This window comes from Centruroides vittatus, unplaced genomic scaffold, assembly GCF_030686945.1.
Source record: "Centruroides vittatus isolate TY-2023 unplaced genomic scaffold, ASM3068694v2 contig_911, whole genome shotgun sequence".
NCBI classification, from domain to species: Eukaryota; Metazoa; Arthropoda; class Arachnida; order Scorpiones; family Buthidae; genus Centruroides; species Centruroides vittatus.
Window position 1 is genome coordinate 280,433 of NW_027122600.1, and position 19,453 is coordinate 299,885.

Below are 19,453 nucleotides of genomic sequence, written 5' to 3' on the forward strand. Positions count from 1 at the left end.
CATATTTGGTTTTCACTAAAATCTCCACATTTAATGACCAAAGGACTTGAGAGTTATATTTTAAATATCCAGATTTTTGCTCAGAGTATAACAGTTTCTCTAAAGCAAATTCATCCAACTGGTTTTTAGCAGGTTTAAAAAATCTCCCACTGCTTCTCAGTAGACAGACTACTTTTTTCAAACTTAACTGAACTGTACAGGAACTTATATGAATGAACAGTGTACAGTTCTTTTAAACCAACTTCTTGTTTCAATGGATTTTTGGGTTTCATTGTGGCTGCTGAAAACATTTTGTCTAGTTTATTAATGAATGCTCCCATGGATGAGAAATTTTTGGCATACAAACAAGGCACTTGAACCCACCTGGTTATCACAGGATATTTTGGAAGTGACAAGCCAGTTATCAATATCTCTTTATATAGATGTGCCTTTAAGATAAACCTTGCTATTCAGAATTTATGATATTTCAGACTAATATTTTGTATTATGTCTTTGTATTTTTCTTTTTTATTAACAATGAATTTGTCAATTCTAATTTGGGTTTTGACAACTGTTACCTTACTTGTAGAGAAATGTGTCAAGATGTGATTAAGAAACAGAAAAGAAATTGTAAACAAAAATACAAAAATTAGCTTCTTTTTTAAGCCCAAATTAGTAAATGTTGGCAATGACAAGAATGATGTTACTACTCGACTACTAATACTGGTACTATTGCATTGTAAAAGTTTAAATGAACAAATATAAAGTTTTGACTTGGTGTACTTCTTGGACCATACAATATTTGAGTAAAATCTAGCTAATTTAAACTTTCACTAATTCAGACTAGGCTTTTCCCCAATTAGTCCAAATTAGTGAGGTTCTACTGTATTTTTATTTAGAACATTTAATTAAAAATAAAAATGAATGTCTTAAAATACTTTAAAAATAGATAGTACAGCAAATGTAAATCAATACTTTGTACTGTGAAGTATTGATTTTACTGAAAGCATTGTCAAAGTATAAAGTTTTTATTTGGAACAGTGCCAACTTTAAACTTTTTATTGTGACCATTATAACAACAGATTAAAAAAGCTTTTAAAAATTATTAAATATGTTATAGTAGAAAGCTTTTATTATGATTTTATATAAATTTGGAATTATCAAACCTTATATTTTTATTACAAAGCTCATCTATCAATATGTGAACTTTAATTAATAAGCCTGATTAAGCTATTAGCTTAAAAAAAAAAAAAAAAAAAAAAAACTGTCAGATTTTTACTGGCCAGTTAATTATAGAAACTTGATCCGATATATTTTTAACTAGAGACAGAGAAAAAGTTTCTATATCATAAAATCATTTAAATTAAGAATATCTATAAAAAAAAGGTCAATTAAAACTTTTTCCTAGATATACTCTGCAAGTTGCATGCATACATTATACTCTGAGTACTTAAGTTTTGGATTTGTACATTTGCATTATATTTAGATATGCAGGAAATCTTCATTAGTTTGAAATTCAAGGGGCAAAATTTCAATCACAATTTCAAATTATCTGAACATATTTACATATTTCTGTACATTATGCCAAATGTCATGTAACTGATGTAATTTATTAAGCAAACAGAATACAGCTATGCATACAAAAATGTTTTTTGTTAATTAATAATAATAATAATATAAATAAACTGCAGGTAAACAGCACATGTCCATGAGAACCTCACAAGTTGCCAGATAAGTTTTGTAAAAAGTAAATCAGAATTCCTTGAAATGTAGCCCAAATTATTTTTAAAGTGGCCCAAAAAGTAGTAAGTTGCTCAAATGCAGTAGTCTAGAGCCATACAAATATCTCTCTGTTATTTGTTACCCAAACTTGCAATCACAAAACCCAGCTGTATTTTATGAGATAAGAGAAAAAAGAGTTGTCCATGGATAAGATGACACCCGAAAATGTGTTACTGTAAAAGCAAAGCCATATTGACCAAATTAAAGTTCTCGGTCTATTATTCTTTTATAATACGAAGGCATTTCAATCTAAACAAATGAGTTAACATACACATATCACTGTTCAGACAGAATTTTCACTTTAACTTAAGAAATTCGGTTAGTTCAAAATTCAACATGTAAATCTGTATATCCCTGACTAGGACAATTAGTACAGTTATGAACTAATGGGATTTAAAACTATCTGAGTTTGGATTAATGAGTATTTCTTGTAATGCAAATCTTTACATTTTTCACTAACGGTTCTTTGATTCATTTTCAATTTCTGCATGAATTAATAATTAATTAATTAATTGAAATCAAACATATTTGAGTCTAGTATCCTAATAATAATATTTAAAGAAACAATAATCAATTTTGTTCAATATAATAAATTAAAAAAAAAAATAATTACGCAGGATTACTATTATTACAATTTATTTATCTACTCTTATTTTTTTTCATTTCAGTTGATAGTGTAAAACAGATGAAGTCTAGCTGTTGCTAATCTACAGAAATAATGTTTCAGTAGTGAACAAAGTAAAATCTTAATTCAATGGGATAAATTGAAAATGATTGCTATAATATTATTATATTTTTTCGCTCTGACTCTTGTTAGAGCAATTCCATTTGATCAAGCAATTGATATTAGTAAGTTTTTAAAAATATTTTACATAAAATTTTAAATATATGTACTGTATATACTAGCATATATCACAACTAGAAAACAAAAAAAAAAAAGAATCATCTCAAAATCAGGAGTCATCTTATATGCCAGATACCAAAATGGAAATCTTAGTTTCTTCATTGAATATTTAGTTATAATATATATATTCCTACATAAGAGAGATCCCACTTTTATTTGAAAAAGAAAAATTGTTTAATAATATATGAACATATTTAATGCTTTTTACGTATTTTAAAATAAATTAATAAGTTTTTAACAATCATTGTATTTAACTAGATACCTAATCTTCTTTGCTGTTTCAGGCAAGGAGTTTGTCAAGATTAACCAAAATTTTTGTATGTCACTTACATATGTAGCATTACAATTAATATATTATTATATAAGTTAAATGTGTAAATGTGGGCTGAAATTTGTATCCTGTCTTTATATGCTGGTTTATTACCAATGAGTCAGTTCTTTACTCACTGTTAAGTTATGCCAAATTGTTGTATCTTGTATTCTTGTTCTCATGTTCCTTCTGAATGCTGTTTTCCATCTATAGAATTCTATTATCCTTATATGCTAGTATATACGATATAAAATAATCAAAATATATTATTTTGATAATTGACTTTTGGGTCATCCTCTATATCACATATAGTCACATTCTGTTAACTTGGTATTGTTGGGACCAATGTGGTGCCTGGTTATTGAATATGCCTACTTATCGGACAAGGGGATTTTTTCTGGGTTTTCCCTCCCTATTCCCTAGACACAATTTTACTTATTTTTGCATATAAAACTGTACAAATCCACCTTCTATGATTGTTTAACACATCATTTCAATTTTTCCAGATTATTCCTACCCTTGGTTAGTTTGAAACAAGAACACACTAACTAGAATCTTACTTCGTGCTTTATACACTTTTATCTATAAATTTTATATCTATATCTATATTTCATATATTTTACTAAAAGCAAAATGTTCGTCACTGCCAAAACACTAAAAAGAAATGCTATAAATTGAGACTTGAATCTGCCTGGATGGAATATAACCAAATCAATTAATACAGACAACAAGTACTTTATCCACAATTTCCGAAATATTATGTTTCAGTTGATTTTGATTTCAGTTATTTTAATTTAAATTAATTAATAAATTTTGGTTTTGGTTTCTATTTCAGTATAAAGGCCAGAGTTTTAAATTTTAATTTAAAGTCAATATTTTTAAATTTAATTATTATTTTTAGTTTTAATTAACTGGCTATCTAGTTATGTATAAATACAGATGAATACCCAATGCATCAATACTCCACCCAATGACCAACTGGACATGCCAGCTTATTGGGTTTGCTGGCATACTGGATGCCATGTTAACAGAATTTCACTGTAATAAGATTTTTATATGTTTTAAAATAATTTTATTAATCATATTAATTATTTTTATAAAATGTTAATAGTTGTAAACATAAGTTTTTTTAATTTTGAAAGCAATCCTTCATTAATGTTTGTAAATTATTAAATATTTTAATTAATAATTTTTATATTTCAGCTTGTGATGGCGTTGAATTTAAAGAAAATGATTACATAGAGAAATTTGAAAAATATATGAATTGTACTGTGATTGAAGGAAATTTGGAGATATTTCCTTTTGAAAATAATATAATGTCAGATTATAATATGAGTTTTCCTAATTTGAGAGAAATTACTGGATATCTTCTGTTATATAGAATATCTGGTTTGAGGTCATTAGAACAACTCTTTCCAAATTTATCAGTTATTCGAGGAAATACCTTGTTTCTTGGATATGCACTTACTGTTTATGAAATGATGGATCTTCAAGAAATAGGATTAAGAAATTTGACAAAAATTGTTCATGGAAATATTCGTATAGAAAAAAATCCTCGTTTATGCTTTGTAGATACAATTGACTGGAATTATATTACTATGATGGAAAAGACTCGAAATGTAATAAGAGAAAATAGATTAAGTGCCTTTTGTCCAAATTGTCCAAAACATTGTCCTAAAATTCTTAAAAATGGAAATACCGAATCTTTATGTTGGAATTTAAATTATTGCCAAAAAGGTAAGAATAGAAATAATTGATTTTAGCATGTCATTAACTTTTCAATCCTTTTAGTATTGACAATAAACATGTAAATATATATCACTATATTTTTGAAGTTTTAGTTTAAATATATGAAAATAAATAGTATATCATACTTTTTCATTTTTTATGTTTCAAATAAAAATTGATATTTGAAATTTAAGAGTGTGTAATTATCAATATAGTCAAATCTTATTATTGCATTATTGGTTTAAGTTCACATTAATGCAAAATATTTTCAGGACTGCAAATATTTTGCATTAATGTGGACTTAATATTTAAATGATTGAATTAATGAATGAGACTAGGCAGTTCAATGTTAACAAGTTCAGTTAATACATAATGCAAAGTTTGTTGTGGTCCCTTAAATTCAGTGCCAGATTAATTAGTTGATAAATAAGTCAAATGTTTAGGGCTCATAATTTGGACGGGCCCTGCTCCAGTACAGAATCTTTTTCTGTTTTAAAATGTGTTAAAAATTATTTAAGAAATTTAATAGGACAGGAATTATTTTGATTTATTTTGCTGCAAATAAAATATAGTATATTATGCTGAAGATTTGCTTGTTTTTATGTTAAAAGAACGCTAATTTGATACTGTATAAATTTGCTAATTTTTTAAATTTGATTTTTAAATTTTTATAATTTAAAAGAAATAAAAAAAAATTGTATATTACAGTTTGTAATAAGAGTTGTGAAAATAGTGGTTGCACTGCAAGTGGAGAATGCTGTCATTCAAAATGTTTGGGTGGATGTACAGGATTAGAATCTAATGATTGTAACTCATGTAGAAATGTCACTTTTAATAAATTTTGTTTTGATAAATGCCCTCATTTTACATTTGAGGTAAGAAATGATTTTTAATTTAAATATTATATAATTATGATAATATTTAATTATTTATCATTTATAATGATTCTCTAGTCAATCATAACTATTATCAAATTGTTTTTTAATGTTAGAAATGATGAATAATAGAGAAATTATCCAAAGTAAAACATTCTCTAATTATAGTTATAGGTTTTGTAACATTATTCCTTGTAATTTTTTATACACTAAAAAAACATTAAAAAATATAGTTAAAATTTTTTTCTAGTTATATTAAAAAATATTTGTTATAATTTTTTATAAAATATTAATTATAGATTTAAAAATGAACTACAGCATCTAAAACAAAGTTGCACAGTTGCATGTCAGCACAAATTAAAGAGTGACGTCTTGCCATTATCAGATGCTATGATATAAATCTCACTTTCAATTTTCTTTTGTCTAAATCCTCATACAAAATGAGCAAAATACTCTTACTCATTTACCATTCAGTTCTGCCAATATATGCTCATTTGTTAGCATTTAAACTTTAACACAACAGTTTCTGCAAAAACTAGGGAATCAACTAATACTTTCAATTGTGAGAGGTAGAAAGATGATCCAATATAGTATCATTTTCAGCTTTCTCTCTTTCATTGATAAATGCCTATATCATTGATACACATGCATTTGATAGTGTTATATTACCATACTGTTGCTTTGAATGCTGCTATTTTTAGTGGCACTTTTTTTTAGCTTGAGACAAAACTTAATATTCACTCTTTTTGTTCATTTATTGCCATGATAAAGCTATTTATAAAAGTGCCTAGGAGTAGTAGAAAAACATTCATATTTGCACAGAAATAAATTTGTCAAACTTGCACAGAAGGAAATGAATCTACTGTAATTTACACCCATAAATACAAAACAAATTGATATTTGATAGTATTTGTTTAAAAAATTATTCAGAATTTGATATCAATGAAAATAAAATATAAATCCTACCATTAAATAACTTTTTATCATTTTCAGTTTTTATTACAGTCAAACCTGTTTTTATGCGGTCTTTTTTTGTGCGATTTTTTATTTATGCAATTTTTTTTATGCGATTTTTTTATTTGTGCGGTATAGTTGGCGACTAGTCTCGTGCGATTTGTCATGTCTCACGTTGACTTATTATAGCTAAATAAACTTATTATGGCATAAATGCACTTATTATAGTAATATTATTGCATGAATATGCGAAAAATGAAATAATTTACTTTTTAAGTCAACAAAACACCACCTGGACAAAAATATGTAAAACAGACAATAGACCAGACGATGCAGTCAAGTGCTGACATCTGTTGTCAATAAATTCTATTTCGTACGGTTTTGAGTTTTTTCTATGTGAGACTTTTTTTATGCGGTCCCTGTTGACCGCATAAAAAAATATTTTTTTAATTGTGTTGCGAAAACTATTATTTACAGCCATTTGTGAAGTTTCGTGAGATTTTTTTTTATGCGTTTTTTTTAATGCGGTCCCTATCCCCCGCATAAAAACAGGTTTGACTGTATATAATAAATTTTCATAAACTTAATTTACTTTAATAACTTATTCAAATTTAATGTTTTATTTACAATTTAATATTATTATTGTTTTAATAATGGATTATTTATCAATGAATACTAATAAATAAATTAAAACATTTTTCCCCCTTTTTTCAACCATGATTATTATTTCTGCAGCTTATGATAATGGTGAAATGTATGTCTGAATAATATATGAACTTTTATAATAAGCTTTTAATATATATTTTTATATTTTACCATCTTTCTTTAATGTAAAAGTTTTCTCTGTAAAACTGGAACTTTTTTAAAAATTGAAAAAATAATGATAATTGAGTGCATTTTGTATGAAGTGAAGAAATAATGAAATAGATTAAATTACACTAAATACCTATTAATCATTTTAATAATTTTGTCGTTTATGATTTATATGCTATATAATGTATTGAATTTTAGAAATTATCATCAGGGGTATCTATGGACATTAATGGAGAAATTTGCCAAAATGCAGGGAGCCTGTGCTTTGAAATTGAAATTGCAACATTGTTTATTTTGTTTCTGATCAGTTCAGTCACATGTTACATTGCTGTTTACTTACATGGTCATGTGCCTGCAGTAAGGATGAGTCAGTCTTGCTCACTGAACCATGGTTTCTATTTTTATGAAAAACCAAAACTGAAACAGAGCTTTAAAAAGAATTGAAAATCTGTTTTATTTTGAAACTCTTTTTGACATGGTTTGATGTGTAAAATTTAATGCTAGCTTGAACTAAAATGAAATATTAAAATGAATCTGCAGGAATATTTGTAAATTAATAAACTGCATTTTAAAACTTTTTTTTTAATTTTCTTGATTAAATAGCTAAATAGAAGTTTTATCATTATTTTATAAACATATTTTCCTTTATTTTTCATAAATATGTGTGATGTGATGTTAATGTTTTTTTATTTTATAATAAATTTTAAAACATTATAAAAATATAGTTGAATTTTCAAATAATAATAATGAAAAAGTCTGTTTCTTGCAAAAAAAAAAAAATTAGTGCATTTTTGGATGTTAAAAAATCCATTAACTCACTCCCCATATTAAAAATAGATTTCCATTGACTTCAGTTTTACTTTTATTAATCAACATATTACATAAAGTCTATAAGTTAATTGTATATGCCAGGGGTCCCCAACCCTATGCCCGCGGGCACCATAGCGCCCGCCGATCGTTTTGTGTGTGCCCGCCGCTGTGCGATCACAATAAAAATAAAAATATTTCAGTTTTCAATAAAATGCTATGTAAAAGTTTTTTCATTTTTAATGATTAACCACACAAAAGTAGAAATGGCATCCAACACAGATAAAAGCACAAAGCGAAATGCGACCGATCTCTTTTTCCCCTCGCGCGAAATTTTCGCCAACCAAATTTTCCATACCTAAAATGAAATGAATCGGACCGTTTCTATTGTTGCTGTGACAATGCAGACATTTGTCTGGAGGTCATCCAGCGTTGCCATATTTGGCCACTTTGCCCCAAATTTGGCTACCCTTTTTTTAGTTTCGCGTAAAAAATATCATTTGGCGCATTGGCTACTTTTTGGGTTACATAAATTTGACATGGCTACACTTTTGGCTACATATTATTATATATTATTTATAAATATATTACTTGAATAAAAATCACTTTAAAATGGTGTTTTGTCGTTTTTGATTAATTACAGACCCACATAAAACAAATATTTGTTTTATTATGTTTTTCAAATTATGCTTTTTTTTTAAATACATTTTTGTTTGTCTCCTTAATGAATATATCTATTTTTAAGTAAAAATTGAAAGTGTCTGTAAAAGTAATTTTTTTAAATATTCTTTTTTTGTGACAAAATTTTAATACTTATTATTATAATCTAGACATGTTAATCCTTAAATAATAAAAGTAGAACAAAAATAATAATAATTTTCCTATTCCAAAGAACTTCTCAAACCACAGTTATTTAATTTGAAAGTTGACTGACATTTCTTTACTAAACTAATATGTGCATTTTGCATATATCATGCCCCTTCATCAATTTGGTTTTAAGTTTTTCTGTTTTAAAAGATATTTTAAGCAATTTTAACTTTTCCTTTTTTAAACTTCCCCCCCCCTGTAGGCACTAAGGCCTTTTTAAGCAAGCCCATTATGTATTCGGCCACCATACAATTGGGCGGCCAGGTGATGAGGAACAGAGCCCGACATATCCGCTTGGACCATCCAGAAAAATTCCTGGGGATTTTTCGACCCGATCGGATTTGATCCCGGGTCTCTCCAGAGGGGGTAGGCTGGAGTGGTAGAAATAGAAATTTTGGATCTTCAGAACGACATTATCCTAAAATCCATTTTATCAGATGAGAATTTCTGGAATATAGTTGAAAGAAACATTCTTGAAAAAAGCAACATATAAAATAAAATCGTTTTTCGGTTCCACATACTTGTGTGAATCATTGTTTTCGACAATGAACATTATAAAATCAAAGTACAGATCACGACGTACAGATGAACACATTGATGATTGCTTACGAGCAGGAATAACACCACACTCTTCTAATTACAAAGCAATGGCCAATGAAATGAAATGCCAAAAATCACATTGACTTTGAGATTTATATCTTTTATAAAGAATTTTTATACTTTGTAGATTTTGCATGCATTGTTCAGTAATTACTTGTTTTATAAAAATTATTGTTAATATTTTTGTATGTTAAATTACATTTTTGGAATTAAATGTTTTTTGTATATCATGTGTATGTATTATTAACTATGTCCAATTCTAAATTCACCTTGAAAAAATAAATGGTGCCCGCCGTCCGACCGGTATTCTAAAATGTGCTCTTAGGTACAAAAAGGTTGGGGACCCCTGGTATATGCTATCCTACAATGATATGTGCTTAAATTAATTTATTTGCTTAGAATTGCATGGCAAAGTATACAGTATGCCAATTTATTTGTATGATTTAATTTGAATTCTTCAAATTGTGTAGTAGTAATAAACTACACAAATCACCTTTTTACTCTGCAACCATTTTTATTTCTAATTCAAACGTTTTTAGTTATCTTTAATAACCTTTTTCAAGAAAAACGAAATCGAATGCTGCCCGATTTGTACTAACGATAAATTCGTTATGGAATGCTTTTAAAATATTTTTAGTGCACAATCTCATATCGATAGATTTAAAATTAAGTAAATACAAACAATAAATGATAACATAACATAATCACATAATTAATAAATTAACTAAATAACCATAAAATATGTGTATTAACCACATTGCACACGTAACATGCTACTTGCAACTTGTTGCAAGTAGCATGTTATGTGATGATTATTACATGTAAAAATTTGCATCTGTTAAAATGGATCTTTGTATTGATGAAATTAGATATACTTACAATGGTATGGGTATTGAAATATTTAAGTTCCCAGGTCTTGTTATCTGGGTATACCATCATTTCAGTACTATTTATTTTTCTGGTGATAGTTCTGTTTGGTATAGTGAATTCTGAGAAAAGATACTTTGAATATCTCATTTTTCTAAGTGTTGTTTTTTAAGATTTTGTTGTAAGTCTCAAAAGTATTTATAACCAAGATGATAAATAATTTGTATATAATACTAGCTGCATGTGCCTGGTATTGCTCAGGTTTTTGAGGGGGTGGGGATTTCGTTAGCTTGAGGTGGGAGGGGGTGATTTAAAAACAATAACATTTACATTTATTGACTCAACTATTTACAATAGTAAAATTGTAAAACACAAAAAAATTGGGATAAGTTAAGAGGGGTGGGCTTTAGGGGACCCCACCATTGTATTTTCTTCTAGGGCGTCGAAGAATATTCATGGCAAATTTGGTGCTGATACATTGAGTAGTATAGAAGCCTTTACCTAACATATATACAAACATATATATTTTGATTTTATATATATGTATAAATAGACCTAACTGTACTGGTATGAGTTTTAAGTAACCATGAACACAACACAAAATGCTTAGAAAAATCTGCCATACATATGTGGTATGTAGTACCATCTAGCACAGTAATGTTGCTTCACCTTCTTCTATGTTTTTTTCTAATATCTCACTGATTACATTTAATGTTAGTTCTCCAAACATAATACTATACTTTAATATTACAACTTTGTTATGGATAATTGCTTGTCAGGCAACTGCTGATTCGTGTGTGTCCCCCATCTAGTAAACGGAGATAAACAGACAGAAGGAAATCTGTTGCAGTTTAATTTATATAATGTAGATTTGAGATCATGTGTGTAAACCTGTCTCTTGAATTGCCAGATTCAAAATATGAAGTTTTGGTTAAGATATGTTCAAGCATTTTTACATGATATGGCAACAAACACACAAACAGGACTGGTCTTTACAGTTTTATTTATATAAATAAATTTTAAATACTTTTTTAAATAATAATAATATAATTTACAGTATTTATCATGGAGATGTATAACAGAAACAGAATGCAGAAAGATCAAAACTTTAGGGAGTGAAAAAATATATTGGAAAGCAGTCGATAAAAAATGTCTTCCTAATTGTCCTTCTGGATATTCAGAACATCATTCAGATAATCATTCTTGTATAGAATGTAAAGAAAATTGTCGTAAAGGTAGGTAAGGAAACATATGGGAGTAGTTCAAAAATAATTATTTCAGTTTTAAGTTGACTTATAAAGGAAACGATATATCCACAAATGCTTAAATGAAATCAAAAATAACTAAATAAGCAAATTTTTTCAACTAATTTTAGGCCATTGATGAAATAGAACAAATTAAATGAATATCTGTTGCTGTAGCAACATAAATTAATAGATGTTATAGGAAATATAATACAATATGGATCTTATGTTGTTCATTTAATTTGTTCTATTTCATTGAGACCCAAAGATAGGTGAATTACTGAAAAAAATTGGCAGTTTTTATCATTTTTGCTTCAGTTTAAAGATTTGTGGATATTTTCAAATTTTATGAAACGTGTTAAATAACAACAAAAAATTAGCTATTTTGTTAAAAAAGAAAAATTTATTTGGAATGTTTTGATAATTTTAATTCATAATGTCATATAAATTTAATAAAATGAAATGAGAAATTTATTTTTAAAGTTTATATCGTTAAGAATGAGTAAAAAATTGAATATTTGTCATTTAGAAATATTGATCATATATTTAAAAAAGTTTTAATATTTTTTTCCTATATATTCTGTGTAATGATTACTTTATTATTGATAACAAATAATCTAATAATTAATTATCAGCAATTTATTATAAGATTTATAAACACATAATAATTAATGATTGATTCAGAATATTTAATAAATTGAATAAAAAATTTAATAATTTTACAATGTTTATATTTATTTATATATTATTGTATTATTTTTATATAATTTTTTATTTTATGTAGTTTGTGTGCCACCCTTAGTAATTGATAGTATTGCAACTTCCAAAAGATTAAGAAGATGCACTTATATTGATGGTAATTTAGAAATTCAGATAAAGGGTGAAAGTAAGTAGGCTTTGAAATATAAATATGATTTTAAGATTGCAAATGGAAACTAAATTATTAATAATTTCTATAATCTTATTAGTTCATTTTATAAAGTTTGTTTTTCCTCTCATGTAAATAAAACAGCTTAGATCAGTGCTTCTCAAAATGGGTGATATCACCCCCCTGGGGGCATTTGAATTATCCAAGGGGGGCATTATGTTTTTGGAGACAAACAAACGAATATTCATTTCAGTTATTTAGCTTCACTTTATGTTGGTGGGCTAAAAGAAGCCTTGTCGAGGACCCCTGTGTACACAGAACAGGGGATATTACTATTTACAGTCACAACCAAGGGGGCAGTAATCCAAAAAAGTTTGAAAAGCACTGGCTTAGGTCATCTTATTCCAATAAAAATAACTTAAAGAGTTGAAAATAAGAAATTTTATCAAAAATTATTTTCATAGTCAGTCAGTTCTGTAGACATTATTTTAATCAATTTGGGACTGGACTACTATGACAAGAATGCAAAAATTTTTCTCACTGGAACTAGACAATGTATTAACATAAACATACACCACAGCCTGAGGTAAGTTCAGCAATACAACTTAAAAGTGCTACAGATGTTTTCAGTCAATCCCTAAGATCATTAGATAATTGTTCTAAAATGGAATATTTGAAGAAGACAAAATTCAAATATAAAAACAAAAATGTAGAATGCACGCATGCTATTTGATTGGAAGAGCATTTCATAATGTAGAATCTTAGATCACTTGTCATGCCTGGGATACTTGCTTCTCATCTTTATTTAAATTACAATTTCCCCTACCATTGGCCTTAAAAATCTCCAGGGCTTCAAGATCTCTAATCTCCTCTCTTCGAAGGGATGTTCTTAATAAAGACACTTGGTGTAATAACACTTCAATCTGTATACACCTCTACCAACAACATGGAATTGTTATTACATCAAATGTCTTTATTAAGAACATCCCTTTGGGGAAAGGAGATTAAAGATCTTAGAGCTCTGAAGAATTTTAAAGCCAATTGTAAAGGAAATTGTAATTTAAAGAAATTGGGGGAAAAATTGCATTTTTAGACTTTGACATCTCCAAGTCCCAGGGAGGTTTGGTATTCTCCGTATACCACAGATTTGGTAGCATTCCCCCAATTATCCCTGCCATGATCTTTCAGCCACAACAATATGTTAACACGGCCATAGCCCCTTTAATCAGAAGGGCCTTTTTGGTGTCTTCTACACAACATCTTACCAACTCTGAATTGGGAATCATCTGTGCATGGGTATGTGTGACAGAATATCGCTTTACCAAATACAACCATATCCTAAACGGAGGTAAAAGATCCCTTTTTCCAGCTACTACCTTACTGGACAGTAGTCCCCCCCCCTCTCTGCCAATTTTGTGGCCACCTCACAGCCAGGATTTGCCATATTTTTAGGCAAAATGCATTACTTTTAACTATTACCCCACACCCTAGTCTGAGGAGGCTTTTATGTAACAACAGGGATGCGGTTTCGATCCTAGAAAAGTCTGGCATATATTCTATTCTGTTGGAAAACCCAATGTCTGGGCGCACACCCATTATATAGGGCCGACCACCAGGATGCTATCCAGCTGCATATCACAGCACCAACGTTCTGTCACAGGGGGCAACTGTGACATTGAGTTGTCCAAGATGGTTGTACAGCACCACCACACCCCACTTTGGGACCATGTGGTGATGCTCAAGTGCTGTGAAGAAGGGAATTTGGTGTACATTTGGGAGGCCCTCTTCACCACTCTGCTGTCTCCTTGCAACGCTCCCACCCTTGAGTTGCCTGGGATTTGGATAAGTCTATACAAACGATTAAAGCACCTGCATTAGCTCTGTTACTATAACCCTGCCTTCTCTGCGCAGTAAGGCGCATGCACGACGATGTTACGCGTATTTGAATCAATACTCTTCATAACACAAAAGTTTTGTGTTATGTTCTAAATGGCTAACACTTCTTGTTCTCTGCACAGTAAGGCACATGCGTGACGGTGTTACACATATTTTAAATTTAATACTTTAAGTTCTCTTATTTTTAAACTTGTTACATTCTAAGCGGCTAATGCCATTTTTGTTCCAATTTAAAAAAAAAAATTTGTTCGAAAATCTATTTGATTCCATTTCTGCCTGAAGACTATTTTTTATATATACATCGAAAGTACTCACAGAAAATAAAATGTTTCTTAAAAATGTTCTTTAGTGCCTTTTTATGTGAATGTTTCTCTTAATTCAGTACATTTGTTGGCTCTATGTATTTAACTTACTTAATTTGTATTATACTTCAATTATACTTAATGGTATTAAAACATAAAAGAATCATCTACAATTGACATTTATTTTTATCTACTAAAAAAAAAATCAGGCTTTACAAGTCAACAGAAACATATTAATTTAGCATTTTCAAGGTTTTATTAATTAAACACTTTTAATTTAACTTGCTTTGTATTATGTCCTCAAATCTTGAAGCTCACATTTCAGCCAGCTTTAATTAAGATAGAAAACTGAAACTTTGAGGATGTACTGTATCTAAGTGCAATGGACAATGCATTTTAATGATGTTTTAGAGGAGTGACTCCATCTCCATATCTTTCCCATTCCCTAACCCAATAAATATAACAAATGTGTAGAATTTAATGTGTGTGTGTAAATCTCAAAAAAACATGACCATTTAAATAAAAGCATTTTTTTTTTGTTTTTTTTTTTTCAATATATTAAATTATTTTTATCTTCAGAATTTGGATAAATCTTTGATTCAAGTTTTGAAGTAACTTTATGAGAAATTAAATTTATTAATCATTTAGAACATTTATAACTTTTATATATATAAATCCTGAAAGAATATCAGAAGGTTATAATCAAAAATTAGAGAAATTATATACAGAAATAATTCAATTTTATAGTTTACAGTTGTAACAATTCCATTTAATAGAAATATGCCTTTCCTATTAAATTGAATAATTATTATTATTATACTATTATATTTTGTTAATCCAGCACCTATTGAACCAGAATGTACCAGATTATAAAAAATGCCAAATTATCAGATATTTCTGTATTTTTGCAAAAATAAGTTATATACAATCTGAATGTTGCAGATGTTACTGTACATATTGTATCAGTATATGCTGCTGCATACTTTAGATTTGTTTATGCATGTTCTTTAATCAGTCTGAAGACAATATAGTACATGACTATACCGTGAAGATTGATTGAAATGAACATGTCATTGCCCAGGTCTATAGTGTACCAAATGTCCAAAAAATTTTTAATTCAAAAAAATATTTGCATCTTGGATTGTTCAAAAAACAATCCAAGATCCTAATATTAACAAATTTCTATTGTGCATAGGTGTAATTTTTTTTATTATTATTGTTTATTGATTTTTATTGATCATATATAAAGTTATTTAGCCATACACAAAATATATACATATATATATTTTTAGTTTTGCAATACAACAATTGTATTTCAAATTGTATTGATTCTAAATTTTCAGATAATGTAATTCAAGCTTTGACAGAAAATTTAGGATATATTCAAGAAATTTATGGTTATTTAAAGATTGTTAGATCTTTTCCACTGATATCATTAAATTTTTTGAGAGATTTGAGAATTATTTATGGTGAAAACAAATATTTAGACAGGTAAGCTTATGAATTATTAAGCAAATCATCAGCAAAAGTATTATTTTTAATTATTAAATTCAATTTTATATATATAATTTAATCTGTGTAATTGTACTATATATAGAGCTTTTAAAGTTAGATTATATTTATTAATTTAATATTATTTATATTAGGTGTCAGTCTACTTAAATGTGTTCAGGTTTTTAATTGTTAGAAAAAGAATTCATTTTTATGATATTAAAATGATTAAATTAAAAATGCATTAATATGCTATTTAAAATATATTAAAAGTGTGCTTAATTTTAATTTCATATAAAGATGTAAATATTAGGATATCATCTAGTTCAGGGATGGCGAACCTTTTTGAGTCCGCGTGCCATATTGTAAGCATACTTAGCTTTAAAGATGTTAATGCGTGCCAATCTTAGACTTCGAATAATGATATTTAAAGAAATTAAACGAATACGCTTTAATTTGAATAAATGTAAAAAATCTGATTGAAAAAAAAGATGATCAGGTGATAAACAGAAAGAATGATTGAAAAAGACAGAAATCATATGATACATTACATGCCGGATGATTTCTCTTATGTGCCACTTTGGGCACGCGTGCCATAAGTTTACCATCCCTGATCTAGTTCATTGACTTATAAAAATTTTAGCAATGTATTAAAATATCCTGAAGTTAATTTACATATCATTTTAAGTAAGTAAGTAAGGTTTATTGTACTAGGTGTAAACCTGTTACAAAGGGGATTACAAGAAGATATTCACAAAAAGACAAATATATAACTTCACATATCATAGTACTTGGCTATAACAATCCTTTACACAGATTATAGAAATTATTAATAATTACAATTTATAATCATATGGAAAAAATTACATAACATCATTATCATTGCTCTTGACTATCGTACAGAGGTTGTATTAATCTTACAACTCATAAATTTGTCTATGACAGGAAATTGGAAAATTTTTAAATAATGTTATGAGATATTGTCTTCTCTTTATATAGTCTTATGCCATAGATCTATATAATAACAATGACACAAACACAACATCATTAATATAAGAATATATTGTTGTTATATTATTTCGAACAGGATTACTCTATAATATAATTATGCTTATTGGAAATTTCCTGTCAAACGATACATACAACAGAAGTTAACATAAAATATGAGCATAATTTAAATCTATTCTTAACATTCCTATTTTCATAATTATGACAATCGTATATCTATTGCTTCTATCATTCAGGTTTTCACTATTTTGAAAGTAATCAGATCCTATAAACCAACACTCAATTGAAACACTTTATTCAGGTTGATATCATATGAATATTTTTGGTTATCCTTAGTGTAGTAATTGTCTCTTATGATTATTCTATTTCCATTGAGTTTTTCCTTTTTGATTATTGGTAATAATTTTTTCTTCCTCATTCTTGATCTTTTACATAGATCTGTGGTGAATATTATTTTATTTTTTTCCTTTTTTACTGAATTTATCTTCCTTTTTCCAAAACTCTCTAAGAATCAAGTTTCTATGAAATAAGGAGTCCACTGAGATTTTCACAATAGGCTTACTCTTGCCATTAGTTTGCCTAACAACACTTTCTGTACAGCTATTAGAGATTCCCAAATCTTTTGTAATGTACTGGCTAATATCATTTGCATAATCATGTGAATTGAATGGGAAATTAATAATTATAATATTCCTATTATTTCTCTCATTAATCAATTTATCTATTTCAAATTTTATCATACCTTTAATTTGGCAATTGTTCTTGGATATTATTTCCATTTCTTCTACTTGTTGAGATAGCTTTGTCAACTTTCCATGAAAATAGTTATTTTGTTCTTTCAGTAAATCAACCTCTGTTTTAATTTTTTGTAGTTCAATATGGAGTTGTGAAAATTTGTCCTGTATTAGTTGATAAATCGATTTCAATGTGTATTGGGGTTCCTGCACCTGTGGTTCTTTATCACTAACTATTGCGAAATAATCATTTATTTTCGTAACTCTTGTAGTCTTGGGGCTGTTTTGATGGATATCTTCTTCTATTTGATAATAATCTTCGCTACAAAGATCTTTCAATTGTTTTTCATTTTCCTTTTCTTGGGAGTTGTCTTTACATAGTCTACCAAGTCCCCTTCTTTGCATGGTAGCTTGACTCATTTGTTGAGGAGAACAGGATAAGGGACCAGGATTTGATTCTATCCTGGAAATTAATAATAACAATATAATTAAGTCTAAGGATAGTCTACTCACAAATATCCACTTCCGTGAATTAAACATATTCCAACTATTTACAGCCTTCCAACTCACCAATACACAACACCAGGCTCTACTCAAAAGTTCACCAACAGCACTGATGACCAGCACACTCCCCCATATCATTTTAAAAAACTATTGTTTGATAGATTTTTTTTTATTTATTTATTTGATTTAGTTTTTAGGAATTTTCTAAAATTTTGCAATATGTATAATTAAATTCTTTAAATTTATATGTATTAAGATCTATAATTTAACATTTTTGTATTTTGTTGTTGCTCTATTAAATTTTGCTTCTTAACTGAAATCTATAACATACAGTATTTTTAAATATTTGACATGAATGTTTCTATTGTATCTGTATATATTGTAAATTTCTTTTTACTTCTGTAATTAATTACTTGTTTAATTTACATAATGTTGTTGTTTCAAATAAACTGCTTTTTATAACCTTTTCTTTTTGTTTAATAAAATTTGAGCAGCATGCATTGTTAGAAAATATAAATATATAAATAATTTCTTAATATATAAAAAGAAATACTATACAAAACCTGTTAAGAGTAAGAATCTGTCAGGAACTTTCTGATTTACTTTAGATATTTTATATTTAATTATTTTTTTAAAATTTTCATTTGATATTTTCTTTTTTGTGTAAAATTTGATAAAAATGTAGTTGTACTGGGATTGTTATTTTGCTAATAAATGGAAAGACCGAGGACATATAAAATTTTATAATTGAACATATGCCAAATTCTTAATATTTAAAGATATAAACTTCAAAGAATTATTAAAAAATCCATTTTGTTGCTTATAGCATTCTCATATAGATTGTGAACTATTGAATATTGATGATAAGTCCTTTTCAGCCATATAGTGCTAGTTAGCTTTCATTTCATTTTATACGTTAT

At 27.7% G+C, this 19,453-nt stretch overlaps 1 protein-coding gene across 1 annotated transcript in view; it reads left to right on the plus strand.

Moving 5' to 3' along the window:
* Positions 1-19,453, plus strand: part of LOC136984279 (insulin-like peptide receptor) — a 73,368-nt gene that overhangs the window by 17,156 nt on the left and 36,759 nt on the right. Inside the window, exons 2-7 of the mRNA XM_067281195.1 lie at positions 2,430-2,610; positions 4,179-4,712; positions 5,412-5,578; positions 11,544-11,721; positions 12,515-12,616; positions 16,140-16,287. Of these exons, the coding sequence (XP_067137296.1) occupies positions 2,532-2,610; positions 4,179-4,712; positions 5,412-5,578; positions 11,544-11,721; positions 12,515-12,616; positions 16,140-16,287 (1,208 nt within the window). The 5' untranslated portion in view covers positions 2,430-2,531. The remainder of the gene's footprint in view (positions 1-2,429; positions 2,611-4,178; positions 4,713-5,411; positions 5,579-11,543; positions 11,722-12,514; positions 12,617-16,139; positions 16,288-19,453) is intronic.